Source organism: Lepidochelys kempii, chromosome 5 (assembly GCF_965140265.1).
Source record: "Lepidochelys kempii isolate rLepKem1 chromosome 5, rLepKem1.hap2, whole genome shotgun sequence".
NCBI lineage: Eukaryota > Metazoa > Chordata > Testudines > Cheloniidae > Lepidochelys > Lepidochelys kempii.
Genome location: NC_133260.1, coordinates 129,688,048 through 129,705,220, shown reverse-complemented (window position 1 = coordinate 129,705,220; position 17,173 = coordinate 129,688,048). Strand labels below are relative to the sequence as shown.

Sequence of the window (17,173 nt, the reverse complement as noted above, 5' to 3'; positions counted from 1 at the left end):
ACAACTAGCAGGAGGCGCTGCGCTCGTGAGTCCTTGCTTCGCTACAATGATACAGTCCCTAACTGCATATCAGACATTTCTTACAGGACCTCTGCTTCATTTAGCATATTCAAAGGTTGTACAGTGGATGAAGCTTTTGTGTGGAGGGTCCTGTGTCATTTGTTGCAGAAACTGGGAGGTGTGAGGTAAATACAGGCAGTCCTCAGACTTACGACACAATTGTTTCCTTACGATTGCATTTGTAAGTTGGAACTCAGAACTGCAATCTACTCCATTGCAGGACCGAGCATTGTAAACTTGAAACCTATAGTCATAAATCGAATCAGGGTGTCAATGTAGAAGCGTTGTAAGTGCTGTTCATCGTAACTCGAACATCGTAAAGTCGAGGACTGCCTGTAATGTAGGGGACTGCAGGAACTGAAAGGATGACCTCTTGGTTACGGAAATACACTGACACCCTGAAGATCTGAGTTCTAGTCATGTCTCTGCCACCAAGCTTCTAACTGATGCTGGGCAAGTCACACATCAAACTTTTCACAAGTGGACACTCTGTTTCTCACTTTCTTAGTGCTCAGCTTGAGAAACTTGGGATACTTGGGGCTTCATTTGCAGACACACTGGGCACTCAGTGCAACTGAAGTCAATGGAAGCTATGTTATTAATGTATGTGCTATAAAAGTAGTAACATATCTGTCAAGAGCATCCACTAGGGCCCAATTTTCAATATTGGCTTTAACCTCTATGCATCTTAGTTCCTCATCTGTAAAATGTGAATATCATCATCTAACAAGGGATCCTCTGAATCCATTCATTAATGTTTGTGTAGCACTCAGCAGCTATGGTGAGGAGTTCCTGAGAAAATCCCATGAGGAAATAATTCTGTATGGAATTCAGGGTTTGGATGGTACGTAGTAAATAAGGCACAAGTAAAGAGAAATATTCAACTACCCATTCAGTGAACACCATTCATTTTGTGCATTGAATGAGGCAGGGAGTCCTGATGTAAAAATAATAAGTGATCATAAAGTACAGGCTGTTGGCAATGTATACATATAATGGGGCTAAATGAAGGTTACACAGAAATTTTTTTTGACTTTCCCACCTTTTAGGTACTTGACGTTGCAACCTTAACATTCTTTTAATGTAGTTTTTATATGTAACCTAATACACAACATTTCTCACATTATGGTCAAGTTACAAAATTAGGAAAAGCATAACTTGCTAAGATCATATAGCAAATAAAGAATTACAAATAAAAAACACAGATTTCCTGATTTGCAGTCCAACATTGGACCATGTTGCCTTTCCAGATATTTCTACCAGATTGTGTCAGAGTTCAGGCACATTTGCAAGGCAAGGTAGAAAGACCTGCATTACTGCAGCCCATAGAATCATAGAATATCAGGGTTGGAAGTGACCTCAGGAGGTCATCTAGTCCAACCCCATGCTCAAAGCAGGACCAAGCCCCAATTTTTGCCCCAGATCCCTAAATGGCCCCCTCAAGGATTGAGCTCTCAACCCTGGGTTTAGCAGGCCAATGCTCAAACCACTGAGCTATCCCTCCCCCATAATGTATGTATTCTACACTTCAGTCTCCATGGCAGTATTTTTATCTTAAAAGGTAAAGGTAGTAGGCAGTTTTAAAGTGGATGTCCTGTCAACGCAAGTAACAGGGAAGCCCTGATACGTAACGCTAAGGATGGTATAAAGACAAGGTTAAGGTGTATTGGCAGAGGTGTGCACCAAAGCTTGTAGTGTACCTGCTCCCATTTAGAAAAAGCACTAAAATTCTCCAATTTAAAAAGCCTTGTGCCATTTCTACATCTAAACAGTCATTTAATGTTAACATGCAAGTCTCACTCTTAAATGTGAGATACAGTCAGCCACGACTAACTGATCGTGAAGTTTGGTTTTATTAATCTAAAGAACTTTTAAGCCACTGCATAATCAAAGCTATAAATGAAAGGTCTGACATAGCAGTTTAAGCAAATCACCATATTCACATTTAAAATTAAGCTGAGTATAAAAGCCCTATGTTTTCTTAGTCAATTCTAATTGCAATTAAGACGCTGACTATAGTGTAAATCAGCTGTCAGTGAAACCTTTGCTCACTTTGTAAATTTAAGAACTCCACTTATTACTGTAACTATTCTTTTAATTTGCAGTTCAGCCGATGCAGTTAACATTCTGTTCCACACTGCAGTATTTTTCCTCTCACTGAAGGAAATGCATTCTACCCTAAGGAATTGTAGTCCAACAAAAACCAAAAATCATATTTAGCAATCAGATGTATTTCCAGACAAACACATTCAAGCACGTAGTCAGATTCTGTAGTCCAAGTCAAGGTCAATGGAAATTTTTGTATGCAAAGATCAAATAACTTACTTCCTTAATTAGTATTAAGGTATCTTCAAATATCTCTACTACATATAAAAGAAATATATGCACCACTGGTACAGCTGGCCTTAGTTAGTCTAAAAATCTTTTCCTAGGCTGCTTTCCAAGGTAACTCCCAATCTCCACTTCTTACAGAGGGTGTGACCTCTGATCCCCAATCCTCAACCAAGCTACCCAGACTCAGGTCAAATTCTAAGTGATCTCTGAACAATTTATTCTAGCCACAAGCCAATCATCTTTCTAGAATTTCCCCCAAAAGACTACAGGAATGCATCCTGAAACTTTCCCACAATTCTGATGCTCCCTTTAGAACATGTTGACGCTGCAGGTCCAACTATATCACAACAAAAACTGAAAAATATCAGATAGGTTATAAAAGAATCAAAGCTGCTTTCCTGCACTCCAAAAGCAGCTAATGCTCAGTATGAGAAAAAAAGCCCTCATGAATTAGAAGCATCATTGGGTTGTTTCATCTCACATGGTAAACATATCACCTGTGACAGGTATGGTGGGAAAGGAGACTCAAAACTCTTAGCTTTGAAAGTTCTCAGTCTGTATAATGCTCCAAGCTTTAGACCCCAAAGGCAGAAATCTATTACATCTTGAAAGGCTATGGAGCACAACTCTCAGCTGTAAGAAACAGAAAGGCACAGGGAAACTGTTTCCTAAATGACAGGTTTCAGAGTAACAGCCGTGTTAGTCTGTATTCACAAAAAGAAAAGGAGTACTTGTGGCACCTTAGAGACTAACCAATTTATTAGAGCATAAGCTTTCGTGAGCTACAGCTCACTTCCTCAGATGCATATCGTGGAAACTGCAGCAGGCTTTATATATACACAGAGAATATGAAACAATACCTCCTCCCACCCCACTGTCCTGCTGGTAATAGCTTATCTAAAGTGATCATCAGGTGGGCCATTTCCAGCACAAATCCAGGTTTTCTCACCCTCCACCCCCCCACACAAATTCACTCTCCTGCTGGTGATAGCCCATCCAAAGTGACAACTCTTTACACAATGTGCATGACAATCAAGTTGGGCTATTTCCGCAGGATTGTCATGCACATTGTGTAAAGAGTTGTCACTTTGGATGGGCTATCACCAGCAGGAGAGTGAATTTGTGTGGGGGGGTGGAGGGTGAGAAAACCTGGATTTGTGCTGGAAATGGCCCACCTGATGATCACTTTAGATAAGCTATTACCAGCAGGACAGTGGGGTGGGAGGAGGTATTGTTTCATATTCTCTGTGTATATATAAAGCCTGCTGCAGTTTCCACGATATGCATCTGAGGAAGTGAGCTGTAGCTCACGAAAGCTTATGCTCTAATAAATTGGTTAGTCTCTAAGGTGCCACAAGTACTACTTTTCTGTTTCCTAAATGTATTTTTAGCCTTGTAGTCAAATAGTAAACCATTTCATTGTTATAAATAAGTCAGGTTGGCATTGTTCTGTACTTAATGTAGCAAATCAACATAATAATAAATAAAACAGCAAAGGCAGTAATCTTTATAAGCCAGATTCAATAATGGAAATGGAAAAAAATGGTAACTGGCTAGATCAATAAGCTATGCCTCAAGGTAGTCAGTGTATGTGTGTCAGCCTTTGACAGGTTTCCAATTTGAGATACGGTACAGGAACATACCACTTTATTGTACCCATATATTATTTAAAGCCATAACACGAAAAACTTGTTAGGGCACATCCTAAGAGAACCATCCCTTTGCTCATAACAGCCTGATTCTAACAGAGATAACAGTGCTATTTTTTCAGTATCCAAAGTGTTAAAACTGTTCTAGAAGTTGATATACATATCTGCTGATGAACTCACTTTGAGATATCTTTGCTGTCTTGTTGCCATGGAAATACAACATTTCCAATGGCTACCCGGTAACTGTAGACTCCCAAGAGCCCAAGTGCCATCGCTATTTTCGAAACCAGGGAGCATCTCCTCTGAACCAGAATGAAGAGCATAACTAAGGAGACAGCTGCCAGAAGGGACAGTACAGCTTTGTGTTCAGAACTGTAAAAGAAAGGAAAAAAATAAATCTATAATTACTGCTAAAATACATTGAACATAGCTCCAGCAACTGTAGTGAATTTCCAAATTAATCATTGCACTGACATCTGTTACTAGCTTTCTAAGAGATGTGGTCAAATATTTTAGTATTTTTAGAAAAACGATTTTGTTAATGAGGTTTTATATTCAAGCATGCATGTTTAAAAGTAATCATGTCTCATCATATGTTAGTTGGTCTGTTTTAACTGGATAAAACAAAGTTTCATATGATATAAAAAAAATTCTAATGATTTAAAAACAAAATTTATATACACGTGCAAAATTCACCATCACTTCTACTACAGCATTCTAGTTTCTCTAATATAAGGCAACAAGGATTGTTACCGTACTTCACAAGCATCTCTTTTTAAATTATAACTCTGCATATATATATCCATTTTATTTAATTTTAGATGTATAAGGTGTACAAAATGTTCCCTAAAGCCATCACATCTAAGGACATAATGTAGCACACAAGTTTTCCTCCAATAGCAAAAGAACAATCACTGAAACAAACCAAACCTATTAGCACAATGGGGGTCCTGATCCATGACTATGAATCCTAGTGTTATGGTAAAACAATACAATAAATAGAAAACAAGACAGACATGGGCCTTGCATCATGCCCTAAAGATGCACTGAAGTTCTCTCTTTTAGACCAGCAGGTTGAGTGCATATATAGTCAAGTGCTATATACTGAATACCCTGCCCATTGCCAGATATTGAAACATACGGAGTGCTGGCACTCAGACACTATAGAAAAACCTAAATCACATTAGATAGAGTACTTCATCTGACCTCATCTACCCTGATGGTAAATGGGGAGATATGAAGTTTCCAGTACTGGGATCTAAGTTTTTTTGTTTTTTGAAATAGGAAAGTAGACAGCTGGAACTGAACCCAAAAGCCAAGCAGGAAACCAGCAGTTGATGTCTATCTCCATATGTTTTTTATTTGTTCCAAATGCCATGACTTTGACTGCACAGGCCAGAATCACACATACACTGTGAGAACCAGTGGCTACACCCTGCCACACATCAGCATTTCAAAGTCCTCACATTTTGAAATGCTATGGGGAAAGACTGCTGGCCTCTGGCAGACTGACACCGGACCTAGGCTATATTAGCATGAGCTCCACATCGTATCACGGGAGTTGGAGTTCTTTCTTAAATTTTGTCGTGCTTTCTTTCCATATTACCTGCTTTTCTTTGAATTCTACAAGGAAACACAAGACAGCTATTTCAGCTATACAGATGGGAGTCAGCCAGGCTAGGCTGAAAGAAAAAACATTCCCTCTTGGTCCTTCCATGTGACCCAGTCAGCTCCCCATCCAGCTTGGAGAGGCTCCCAGGAGAGGTACTGCTCTTTGCAGGGAAGGGCGGCGAAGAAGGGTGATGCTGGAGCACCAGGAGAAGCAAGTACATTTACTTGATGTAATCTTACCGTGTCTCTTCCCCAGTATCCTTTCTTCAGGACTCAAGAGCCTGGGAAATGTTGCTGAGGTCATATGGACTGCTGTGGCAACCCCTAAGATAGTATGTACACTGGCAGCTACATGCCTTAATGGCAGAGACCCTGTGCACGTGTATGCAATAAGACAGTTACCTGCCTGTACAGTAACTGTTCGAGATGTGGGTGCAGACATATTCCATAACCCAACCTCTGTCCCCTCTGCAACAGTCTTAACTCTCGATGTTCCGTGCAAAGGCTGATGCTGCCCTTAAATAACCTAAGGAGAGGCTAAAAGTCAGAGACCATGAGCACCGCCCCACAGGTACTGCTAGGCAAAGTTCTTCAGCTTCAGTGCAGCAGGTGTGCGCACACCTGAGTGGAATACACATCTGCACTCACATCTCGAAGAATAACTTACCATACAGATGAGTAAGTCTTTTCTTCTTCAGGTGGTTGCAGACATGTATTCCACTCAGGTGATTCACAAGCCACATCGGTAGGAGGTGAGGCTCAGAGTCTACTTAAAGAATGACCACACTCTGTGTCTGAAAAACTGAGTGTGCAGGGTCTCTGCCATTAAGGCATGTAGCTGACTTACTCATAGACTTTAAGGCCAGAAGGGACTATCATGATTTATCTAGTCTGACCTCCTGCTCATCAGAGGCCACAGAACCACACCCACCCACTCCTGTAATAGACCCCTAACCTCTGGCTGAGTTACTGAAGTCCTCAAATCATGATTTAAAGACTTCAAGTTACAGAAAATTCACTGTTTACTCTAGTTCAAACCAGTAAAATGATCCAGAACCCAACCTGCAGAGAAAGGCAAAATAACCCCCGACTCTCTGCCAATCTGACCTGGAGGAAAATTCCTTCCTGACCCCAAATATGGTGACCTGTTAGACCCCGAGCATGTTGGTGAGACCACCAGTAAGATACCTGGGAAAGAATTCACTGTAGTAACTCAGAGCCTTCCCCCTCTAGTGTCCCATCTCTGGCTGTGGCAGATATTTGCTCATAACAGTAGCAGATGGACCACATGCAACTGTTGGCAACCTAATCATATCATTCGTTCCATAAACTTATCAAGTCAGTCTCAAAACTAGTTAGGTTTTTTACCCCCACAGCTACCCTTGGAAGACTGTTCCAGAACTTCACTCCTCTGATGCTTAGAAACCTTCATCTAATTTCAAGACGTCACTTGTTGGTGGCCAGTTTATACTTATTTGTTCTTGTGCCAACACTGGCCCTTAACTTAAATAACTCCACTTCCTTCCTGGTGTTTACCCTTCTGATGTATTTATACAGAGCAATCATATCTCCCCGCAGCCTTTGTTCTGTTAGGCTAAACAAGCCAAGCTCCTTAAGTCTTCTTTCATAAGCTAGGTTCTCCATTCCTCTGATCATCCTAGTAGAAGGCCAGAACTGTACACACTATTCATTCCAGATGAGGTCTCATCAGTGACTTGTATAATGGTAACGCTACTTCCCTATCTCTACTGGAAATACCTCACCTGATGCATCCTAGGATTGCATTAGCCTTTTTCACAGCTACATCACACAAGATTCATGTATTTTTGAAAGACACTCTCTAGGGTATATATAGTAAGCTTTGCAGCTTTTAATTATGGGTAATTTGTTTTGCTAAGGGCTAGTCCAGCAATATATTGTGACAAAGTTCCTGCGCTACCTTGGTGGGTCTTCTGCTTATTGGCGGATTTGCTTGCCTTGGAGCTTCACAGCAGCCCTCAGCTTGGCCGTTTTTCTGAATTCACAGTCCAGGTTGACTCCTCCTGTGTCTGACCAGGAGTTGGGAGGATTTGGGGGGAACCCGGGCCCACTCTCTACTCCGGGTTCCAGCCCAGGGCCCTGTGGAATGTAGCTGTCTGGAGTGCCTCCTGGAACAGCTGTGCGACAGCTACAACTCCCTGGGCTACTTCCCCATGGCCTCCTCCCAACACCTTCTTTATCCTCACCATAGGACCTTCCTCCTGGTGTCTGATAATGCTTGTACACCTCAGCCCTCCAACAGTCCGTGTTCTCACTCTCAGCTCCTAGTGCCTCTTGCTCCCAGTTCCTCACACGCACACCACAAACTGAAGTGAGCTCCTTTTTTAAAAACTTAGGTGCCCTGATTAACCTGCCTTAATTGATTCTAACAGCTTCTTGATTGGCTGCAGGTGTTCTAATCAGCCTGTGTTAATTGTCTCCAGAAGGTTCCTGATTATTCTGGAACCTTCCCTGTTACCTTACCCAGGGAAAAGGGACCTACTTGGCCTGGGGCTAATATATCTGCCTTCCGTTACTCTCCTATAGCCATCTGGCCCGACCCTGTCACAATATTTACACAGAAATGCCCTCCTTGCTCCTTGGGGCCATTGTGATAGTGCTCTATAGACCATGCACTTCCCTGATAGAGACTACAAAGGCTTGCACGGGTCTCTCAAGGCCCTCTTTGGCTGACAAACAAGAAAGGTGAAAGATATACTGGAGAGAAGCTTGTGACAAAAACCAAGAAAATCAGAAAAAGGGAGAGGGCAGATGGTAAACTACAACTATTCAGCACACAAAACTATTTTAATGCGTTAAGACTGAGAATTTGTAACTGTGTTTTTATCACCTTTTATATGACATTGCATATGCCTTATGTTTTTGTAATGCTGTCAACATAGTTTTGGAGTTCCAAAAGGTTTACATTGAATTCTCGCAAGAAAGAGAAAAAGGTCAGAATACTATCTCTGTTACATTAAAATATAATCCATTCATCCTTTATATGGAACCAAAGGTAGTACATACAGTAACTCCTCACTTAACGTTGTAGTTCTGTTCCTGAAAAATCCGACTAAGTGAAACTATGTTAAGCGAATCCAATTTCCCCATAAGAATTAATGTAAATGGGGGCAGGGGGGTTAGGTTCCAGGGAAATTTTTTTTGCCAGACAAAAGGACTCGGCACACCTCTTCCCCCCCACCCCCACCTCCTGCTGTGGCAAATCAGCTGGCTTTGGCATTTTGGAGGCAGGACGGAGTAGGGAGGAGCACCAAGTCCTCGCTCCTCCCTCCTTCCCGGGGCAATCAGCTCGCTTGCCGCATTTGGGAGGCAGGGGGAACCTGTGCACCAAGTCCTCACTCCTCTCCACTCCCTCCTGCCTCCAAAACGCCACAAGCCAGCTGAACCACAATATTCCTAAAGTCATTACCAATAAATGACCTCAAATTTCGAATGTAATGCCCTATTGTGTTAAATTTAAGAAAAATTCTCTTCCCTTCTCCCCACACCCATAGCCCATGTGACCAATCAGAAAGAACTCCAAGCACTGTTATTCTCCATTATAAGAACATAGAATGGCCCTACTGGGTCAGATCAAAGGTTCATCTAGCCCAGTACCCTGTCTTCCAACAGTGGCCAGGGCCAGATGCCCCAGAGGGAATGAACAGAACAGGATAATCATCAAGTGATGCATCCCCTGTCGCTCATTCCCAGCTTCTGGCAAACAGAGGCTAGGGACATCATTCCTGCCCATCATGGCTAATAGCCATTGATGGACCTATCCTCCATGAATTTATCTAGTTCTTTTTTGAACCCTGTTATGGTCTTGGCCCTCAAAACATCCTCTCGCAAGGAGTTCCACAGGTTGACTATTCGTTGTTTGAAAAAATACTTCCTTTTATTTGTTTTAAACCTGCTGTCTATTAATTTCATTTGGTGACTCCTAGTTCTTGTGTTATGAGAAGTAGTAAACAATACTTCATTATCTACTTTCTCTACACCAGTCATGATTTTATAGACCTCAATCATATCTCCCCTTAACCGTCTCTTTTCCAAACTGAAAAATCCCAGTCTTATTAATCTCTCCTCATAGGGAAGCCGTTCCATACCACTCATCATTTTTGTTGCCCTTTTCTGAACCTTTTCCAATTCCAATATATCTTTTTTGAGATGGGGTGAACACATCTGCACACAGTATTCAATATGTGGGCATACCATGGATTTATATAGAGGTAACATGATATTTTCTATCCCTTTCTTAATTATTCCCAGCATTCTGTTCACTTTTTTGACTGTCGCTGCACACTGAGTGGATGTTTTCAGAGAACTATGCATAATGACTCCACAATCTCTTTCTTGAGTGGTAACAGCTAATTTAGACCCCATCATTTTATATGTATAGTTGGAATTATGCTTTCCAATCTGCATTACTTTGCAGTTATCAACATTAAATTTCATCTGCCATTTTGTTGCCCAGTTTTGAGAGATCCTTTTGTAGCTCTTCGCAGTCTGCCCGAGTCTTAACTATCTTTAGTAATTTTGTATCATCTGCAATTTTGCCACCTCACTGTTTACCCCTTTTTCCAGATCATTTATGAATATGTTGAATAGGACTGGTCTTAGAACAGACTCCTGGGGACACCACTATTTACCTCTCTACATTCCGAGAACTGACCATTTATACCTACATTTCCTACCCTTTAACCAGTTACCAATCCATGACAGCACCTTCCCTCTTATTTCATGGCAGCTTACTTTGCGTAAGAGCCTTTGGTGAGGGACCTTGTCAAAGGCTTTCTGAAAATCTAAATACACTATATCCACTAGATCCCCTTGGTCCACATGCTTGTTGACTCCCTCAAAGAATTCTAGTAGATTGGTGAGGCACTAAAACCATGTTGACTCTTCAACAAATCATGTTCATCTATATGTCTGACAATATTGTTCTCTATTATAGTTTCAACCAGTTTGCCCAGTATTGAAGTCAGGCTTACAGGCCTGTAATTGCCAGGATCACCTCTGGAGCCCTCTTTAAAAATTGGCATCACATTAGCTATCCTCCAGTCATCTGGTACAGAAGCCAATTTAAATGATCGGTTACAGACTACAGTTATGACAGGTTTCAGAGTAACAGCCGTGTTAGTCTGTATTCGCAAAAAGAAAAGGAGTACTTGTGGCACCTTAGAGACTAACCAATTTATTTGAGCATGAGAGCTGGCCATTATCTTTGAAAACTCGTGGCGAACCGGGGAAGTCCCGGATGACTGGAAAAAGGCTAATGTAGTGCCAATCTTTAAAAAAGGGAAGAAGGAAGATCCTGGGAACTACAGGCCAGTCAGCCTCACCTCAGTCCCTGGAAAAATCATGGAGCAGGTCCTCAAAGAATCAATCCTGAAGCACTTGCATGAGAGGAAAGTGATCAGGAACAGCCAGCATGGATTCACCAAGGGAAGGTCATGCCTGACTAATCTAATCGCCTTTTATGATGAGATTACTGGTTCTGTGGATGAAGGGAAAGCAGTGGATGTATTGTTTCTTGACTTTAGCAAAGCTTTTGACACGGTCTCCCATAGTATTCTTGTCAGCAAGTTAAGGAAGTATGGGCTGGATGAATGCACCATAAGGTGGGTAGAAAGCTGGCTAAATTGTCGGGCTCAACGGGTAGTGATCAATGGCTCCATGTCTAGTTGGCAGCCGGTATCAAGTGGAGTGCCCCAGGGGTCGGTCCTGGGGCCGGTTTTATTCAATATCTTCATAAATGATCTGGAGGATGGTGTGGATTGCACTCTCAGCAAATTTGCGGATGATACTAAACTGGGAGGAGTGGTAGATACGCTGGAGGGGAGGGATAGGATACAGAAGGACCTAGACCAATTGGAAGATTGGGCCAAAAGGAATCTGATGAGGTTCAATAAGGATAAGTGCAGGGTCCTGCACTTAGGACGGAAGAACCCAATGCACAGCTACAGACTAGGGACCGAATGGCTAGGCAGCAGTTCTGCAGAAAAGGACCTGACAGTGGACAGAGAACCTGGATATGAGTCAGCAGTGTGCCCTTGTTGCCAAGAAGGCCAATGGCATTTTGGGATGTATAAGTAGGGGCATAGCGAGCAGATCGAGGGACGTGATCGTTCCCCTCTATTCGACATTGGTGAGGCCTCATCTGGAGTACTGTGTCCAGTTTTGGGCCCCACACTACAAGAAGGATGTGGATAAATTGGAGAGAGTCCAGCGAAGGGCAACAAAAATGATTAGGGGACTGGAACACATGACTTATGAGGAGAGGCTGAGGGAGCTGGGATTGTTTAGCCTGCAGAAGAGAAGAATGAGGGGGGATTTGATAGCTGCTTTCAACTACCTGAAAGGGGGTTCCAAAGAGGATGGCTCTAGACTGTTCTCAATGGTAGCAGATGACAGAACGAGGAGTAATGGTCTCAAGTTGCAGTGGGGGAGGTTTAGATTGGATATTAGGAAAAACTTTTTCACTAAGAGGGTGGTGAAACACTGGAATGCGTTACCTAGGGAGGTGGTAGAATCTCCTTCCTTAGAGGTTTTTAAGGTCAGGCTTGACAAAGCCCTGGCTGGGATGATTTAACTGGGAATTGGTCCTGCTTTGAGCAGGGGGTTGGACTAGATGACCTTCTGGGGTCCCTTCCAACCCTGAGATTCTATGATTCTATGAGCTGTAGCTCACGAAAGCTCATGCTCAAATAAATTGGTTAGTCTCTAAGGTGCCACAAGTACTCCTTTTCTTTTTGAGACTACAGTTAGTAGTTCTGCAAGTTCACATTTGAGTTCCTTCAGAACTCTTGGGTGAATACCATCTGGTCCTGGTGACTTATTACTGTTTAATTTATCAATTTGTTCCAAGGCCACCTCTAATGATACCTCAATCTGGGACAGTTCCTCAAATCTATCACCTAAAAAGAATGGCTCAGGTTTGGGAATCTCCCTCACATCCTCAGCCGTGAAGACCAACGCAAAGAATTCATTTAGTTTCTCCGCAATGTTCTTGAGTGCTCCTTTATCACCTCAATCATCCAGTGGCCCCATTGGTTGTTTAGCAGGCTTCCTGCTTCTGATGTACTTTAAAAAAAAATTGCTATTACTTTTTGAGTGTTTGGCTAACTGTTCCTCAAATTCTTTTTTGGCCTTCCCAATTGTATTTTTACACTTCATTTGCCAGTGTTTATGTTCCTTTCTATTTTCCTCACTAGGATTTAACTTCCACTCCTTAAAGGATGCCTTTTTGCCTCTCACTGCTTCTTTTACTTGGCCGTTTAGCCAGGGTGGCTCTCTTTTGGTTCTCTTACTATGTTTTTTTAATTGGGGTATACATTTAAGTTGAGCCTCTATTACAGTGTCTTTTAAAAGTTTCCACGCAGCTTGCAGAGATTTCACTTTTGGCACTGCGCCCTTTAATTTCTGTTTAACTACCCTCCTCATTTTTGTGTAGTTCCCCTTTCTGAAATTAAATGCTACAGTGTTGGACTGCTGTGGTGTTTTTCCTGCCATAGGGATATTAATTTTAATTATTTTATGGTCACTATTACCAAGCAATCCAGCTCTTGGACCAGATCCTGTGCTCCACTTAGGACTAAATCAAGAATTGCCTCTCCTCTGGTGGGTTCCAGGACCAGCTCCTCCAAGGAGCAGTCATTTAAGGTCTCAAGAAACTTTATCTCTGCATCCCATCCTGAGGTGACATGTACCCAGTCAATATCAGGATAACTGAAATCCCCCATTATTATTATTTATTATTATTGGGTTTTTTTTTTATTTTAATAGCCTCTCTAATCTCCCTGAGCATTTCACAGTCACTCTCACCGTCCTGGTCAGGTAGTCAGTAATATATCCCTACCGCTATAGTCTTCTTATTATAATATGGAATTTCTATCCATAGAGATTCTATGCTACAGTTTGATTAATTTACAATTTTTACTTCATTTGATTCTATGCTTTCTTTCACATATAATGCCACTCCGCCACCAACATGACCTGTTCTGCCCTTCCGATATATTTTGTACCCTGGTATTACTGTATCCCATTGATTATCATCATTCCACCAAGTTTCTGTGATGCCTATTATATCAATATCCTCATTTAATACGAGGCACTCTAGTTCACCTCTTTTATTATTTAGACTTCTAGCATTGGTATATAAGCACTTTAAAAACTTGTCTCCTTTCGGCTTTCTGCCATTACACGATGTAACTGAATGGGACTTTTTTTTATTTGACTATTTCTGATCAGACTGTCTGTATTTTATCCTTTTCTTTCCTTACTAGGACAGAGATTCTCTATTAATAGATCCTCCCCTAAGGGATGTCTCTGTCCGAACCACATGCTCCTCTGCACCTGTTGGCTTTCCCCCAGCCCTTAGTTTAAAAGCTGCTCTACAACCTTTTTAATGTTAAGTGCCAGCAATCTGGTTCCATTTTCGTTTAGGCGGAGACCATCCTTCCTGTATAGGCTCCCCCTTTCCCAGGTTTCCCCAGTTCCTAATAAATCTAAACCCCTCCTCCCTACACCATTGTCTCATCCACACATTGAGACTCTGCAGTTCTGCCGGTCTAACTGGCCCTGTGCATGGAACTGGAAACATCTCAGAGAATGCTACCATGGAGGTCCTGCACTTCAATCTGTTACCTAGCAGCCTAAATTTGGCCTACAGGACCTCTCTCCTATCCTTCCATATGTCATTGGTACCTACATGTACCACTTTACTAACTTAGTGAAGTTTGGAATTATGTACTGAATGTTCTGCTTTAAATAATCTACATTAATTCTGCGCCTTGCATAATGACAAGTTTCAGAGTAACAGCCGTGTTAGTCTGTACTCGCAAAAAGAAAAGGAGGACTTGTGGCACCTTTGAGACTAACCAATTTATTTGAGCATAAGCTTTCATGAGCTACAGCTCACTTCATCGGATGCATATAGTGGAAAGTGTAGAAGATCTTTTTATATACACACAAAGGATGAAAAAATACCTCCTCCCACCCCACTCTCCTGCTGGTAATAGCTTATCTAAAGTGATCACTCTCCTTACAATGTGTATGATAATCAAAGTCGGCCATTTCCAGCACAAATCCAGGGTTTAACAAGAACACCGGGGGGTGGGGGAGGGGAGGAAAAAACAAGGGGAAATAGGTGACCTTGCATAATGACTTAGCCACTCCCAGTCTCTATTCAAGCCTAAGTTAATTGTATCCAATTTGCAAATGAATTCCAATTCAACAGCTTCTCGCTGAAGTCTGGATTTGAAGTTTTTTTGTTGTAAAATCACAACTTTCATGTCTGTAATCGCGTGACCAGAGAGATTGAAGTGTTCTCCGACTGGTTTATGAATGTTATAATTCTTGACGTCTGATTTGTGTCCATTTATTCTTTTACGTAGAGACTGTCCAGTTTGACCAATGTACATGGCAGAGGGGCATTGCTGGCACATGATGGCATATATCACATTGGTGGATGTGCAGGTGAACAAGCCTCTGATAGTGTGGCTGATGTTATTAGGCCCTGTGATGATGTCCCCTGAATAGATATGTGGGCACAGTTGGCAACGGGCTTTGTTGCAAGAATAGGTTCCTGGGTTAGTGTTTCTGTTGTGTGGTATGTGGTTGCTGGTGAGTATTTGCTTCAGGTTGGGGGGCTGTCTGTAGGCAAGGACTGGTCTGTCTCCCAAGATGTGTGAGAGTGTTGGATCATCCTTCAGGATAGGTTGTAGATCCTTAATAATGCGTTGGAGGGGTTTTAGTTGGGGGCTGAAGGTGACAGCTAGTGGCGTTCTGTTATTTTCTTTGTTAGGCCTGTCCTGTAGTAGGTGACTTCTGGGAACTCTTCTGGCTCTATCAATCTGTTTCTTCACTTCCGCAGGTGGGTATTGTAGTTGTAAGAATGCTTGATAGAGATCTTGTAGGTGTTTGTCTGTCTGAGGGGTTGGAGCAAATGCGGTTGTATCGCAGAGCTTGGCTGTAGACAATGGATCGTGTGGTGTGGTCAGAGTGAAAGCTGGGGCATGTAGGTAGGAATAGCGGTCAGAAGGTTTCCGGTATAGGGTGGTGTTTATGTGACCATCGATTATTAGCACTGTAGTGTCCAGGAAGTGGATCTCTTGTGTGGACTGGACCAGGCTGAGGTTCATGGTGGGATGGAAATTTGAAATCATAGTGGAATTCCTCGAGGGCTTCTTTTCCATGGGTCCAGATAATGAAGATGTCATCAATATAGCACAAGTAGAGTAGGGGCATTAGGGGACGAGAGCTGAGGAAGCGTTGTTCTAAGTCAGCCATAAAAATGTTGGCATACTGTGGGGCCATTCAAGTACCTATAGCAGTGCCGCTGATCTGAGGGTATACATTGTCCCCAAATGTAAAACAGTTATGGGTAAGGACAAAGTCACAAAGTTCAGCCACCAGGTTAGCCGTGACATTATCGGGGATAGTGTTCTTGACGGCTTGTAGTCCATCTTCGTGTGGAATGTTGGTGTAGAGGGCTTCTACATCCATAGTGGCCAGGATGGTGTTATCAGGAAGATCACCGATGGATTGTAGTCTCCTCAGGAAGTCAGTGGTGTCTTGAAGGTAGCTGGGAGTGCTGGTAGCGTAGGGCCTGAGGAAACTCCCTGAAAAAGCACAAGATCAAATCCACACAGACACACCCCTGGAACCCCGACCTGGGATATTCTATCTACTACCCAAGATCCATAAACCTGGAAATCCTGGGCACCCCATCATCTCAGGCATTGGCACCCTGACAGCAGGATTGTCTGGCTATGTAGACTCCCTCCTCAGGCCCTACGCTACCAGCACTCCCAGCTACCTTCGAGACACCACTGACTTCCTGAGGAAACTACAATCTCTCTGGTCACGCAATTACAGACATGAAAGTTGCTATATTACAACAAAAAAACTTCAAATCCAGACACCAGCGAGAAACTGTTGAATTGGAATTCATTTGCAAATTGGATACAATTAACTCTAGGCTTGAATAGAGACTGGGAGTGGCTAAGTCATTATGCAAGGTAACCTATTTCCCCTTGTTTTTTCCTCCCCCCCCCCGACGTTCTTGTTAAACCCTGGATTTGTGCTGGAAATGGCCCACCTTGATTATCATACACATTGTAAGGAAAGTGGTCACTTTAGATAAGCTATTACCAGCAGGAGAGTGGGGTGGGAGGAGGTATTTTTTCATGCTTTGTGTGTATATAAAAAGATCTTCTACACTTTCCACAGTATGCATCCGATGAAGTGAGCTGTAGCTCACGAAAGCTTATGCTCAAATAAATTGGTTAGTCTCTAAGGTGCCACAAGTAGTCCTTTTCTTTTTACGTTAATTCTATTACACAAGTCTCTTTGTACTATGCCAGTCACTGTTCACTTAGGCCTGGTCTACGGTATGCAGTTATTTCAGAATTAGCAGAGTTAATTCAAAATAAAACTGATTCCGTCCACACAACCAAACCGTTTTTTTCTATTTAAAGGTCTCTTTAATCATATTT

General features: G+C 42.3%; 1 protein-coding gene across 12 annotated transcripts in view; it reads right to left on the bottom strand.

Moving 5' to 3' along the window:
- LOC140911861 (GPI ethanolamine phosphate transferase 2-like) overlaps positions 1 to 17,173 on the bottom strand; it is a 168,892-nt gene that overhangs the window by 67,517 nt on the left and 84,202 nt on the right. For all 12 annotated transcript variants that reach the window (XM_073345856.1, XM_073345867.1, XM_073345864.1 and 9 more), the window contains one exon: positions 4,224 to 4,415. In XM_073345856.1, coding sequence (XP_073201957.1) covers positions 4,224 to 4,415 — 192 coding nt within the window. The remainder of the gene's footprint in view (positions 1 to 4,223; positions 4,416 to 17,173) is intronic.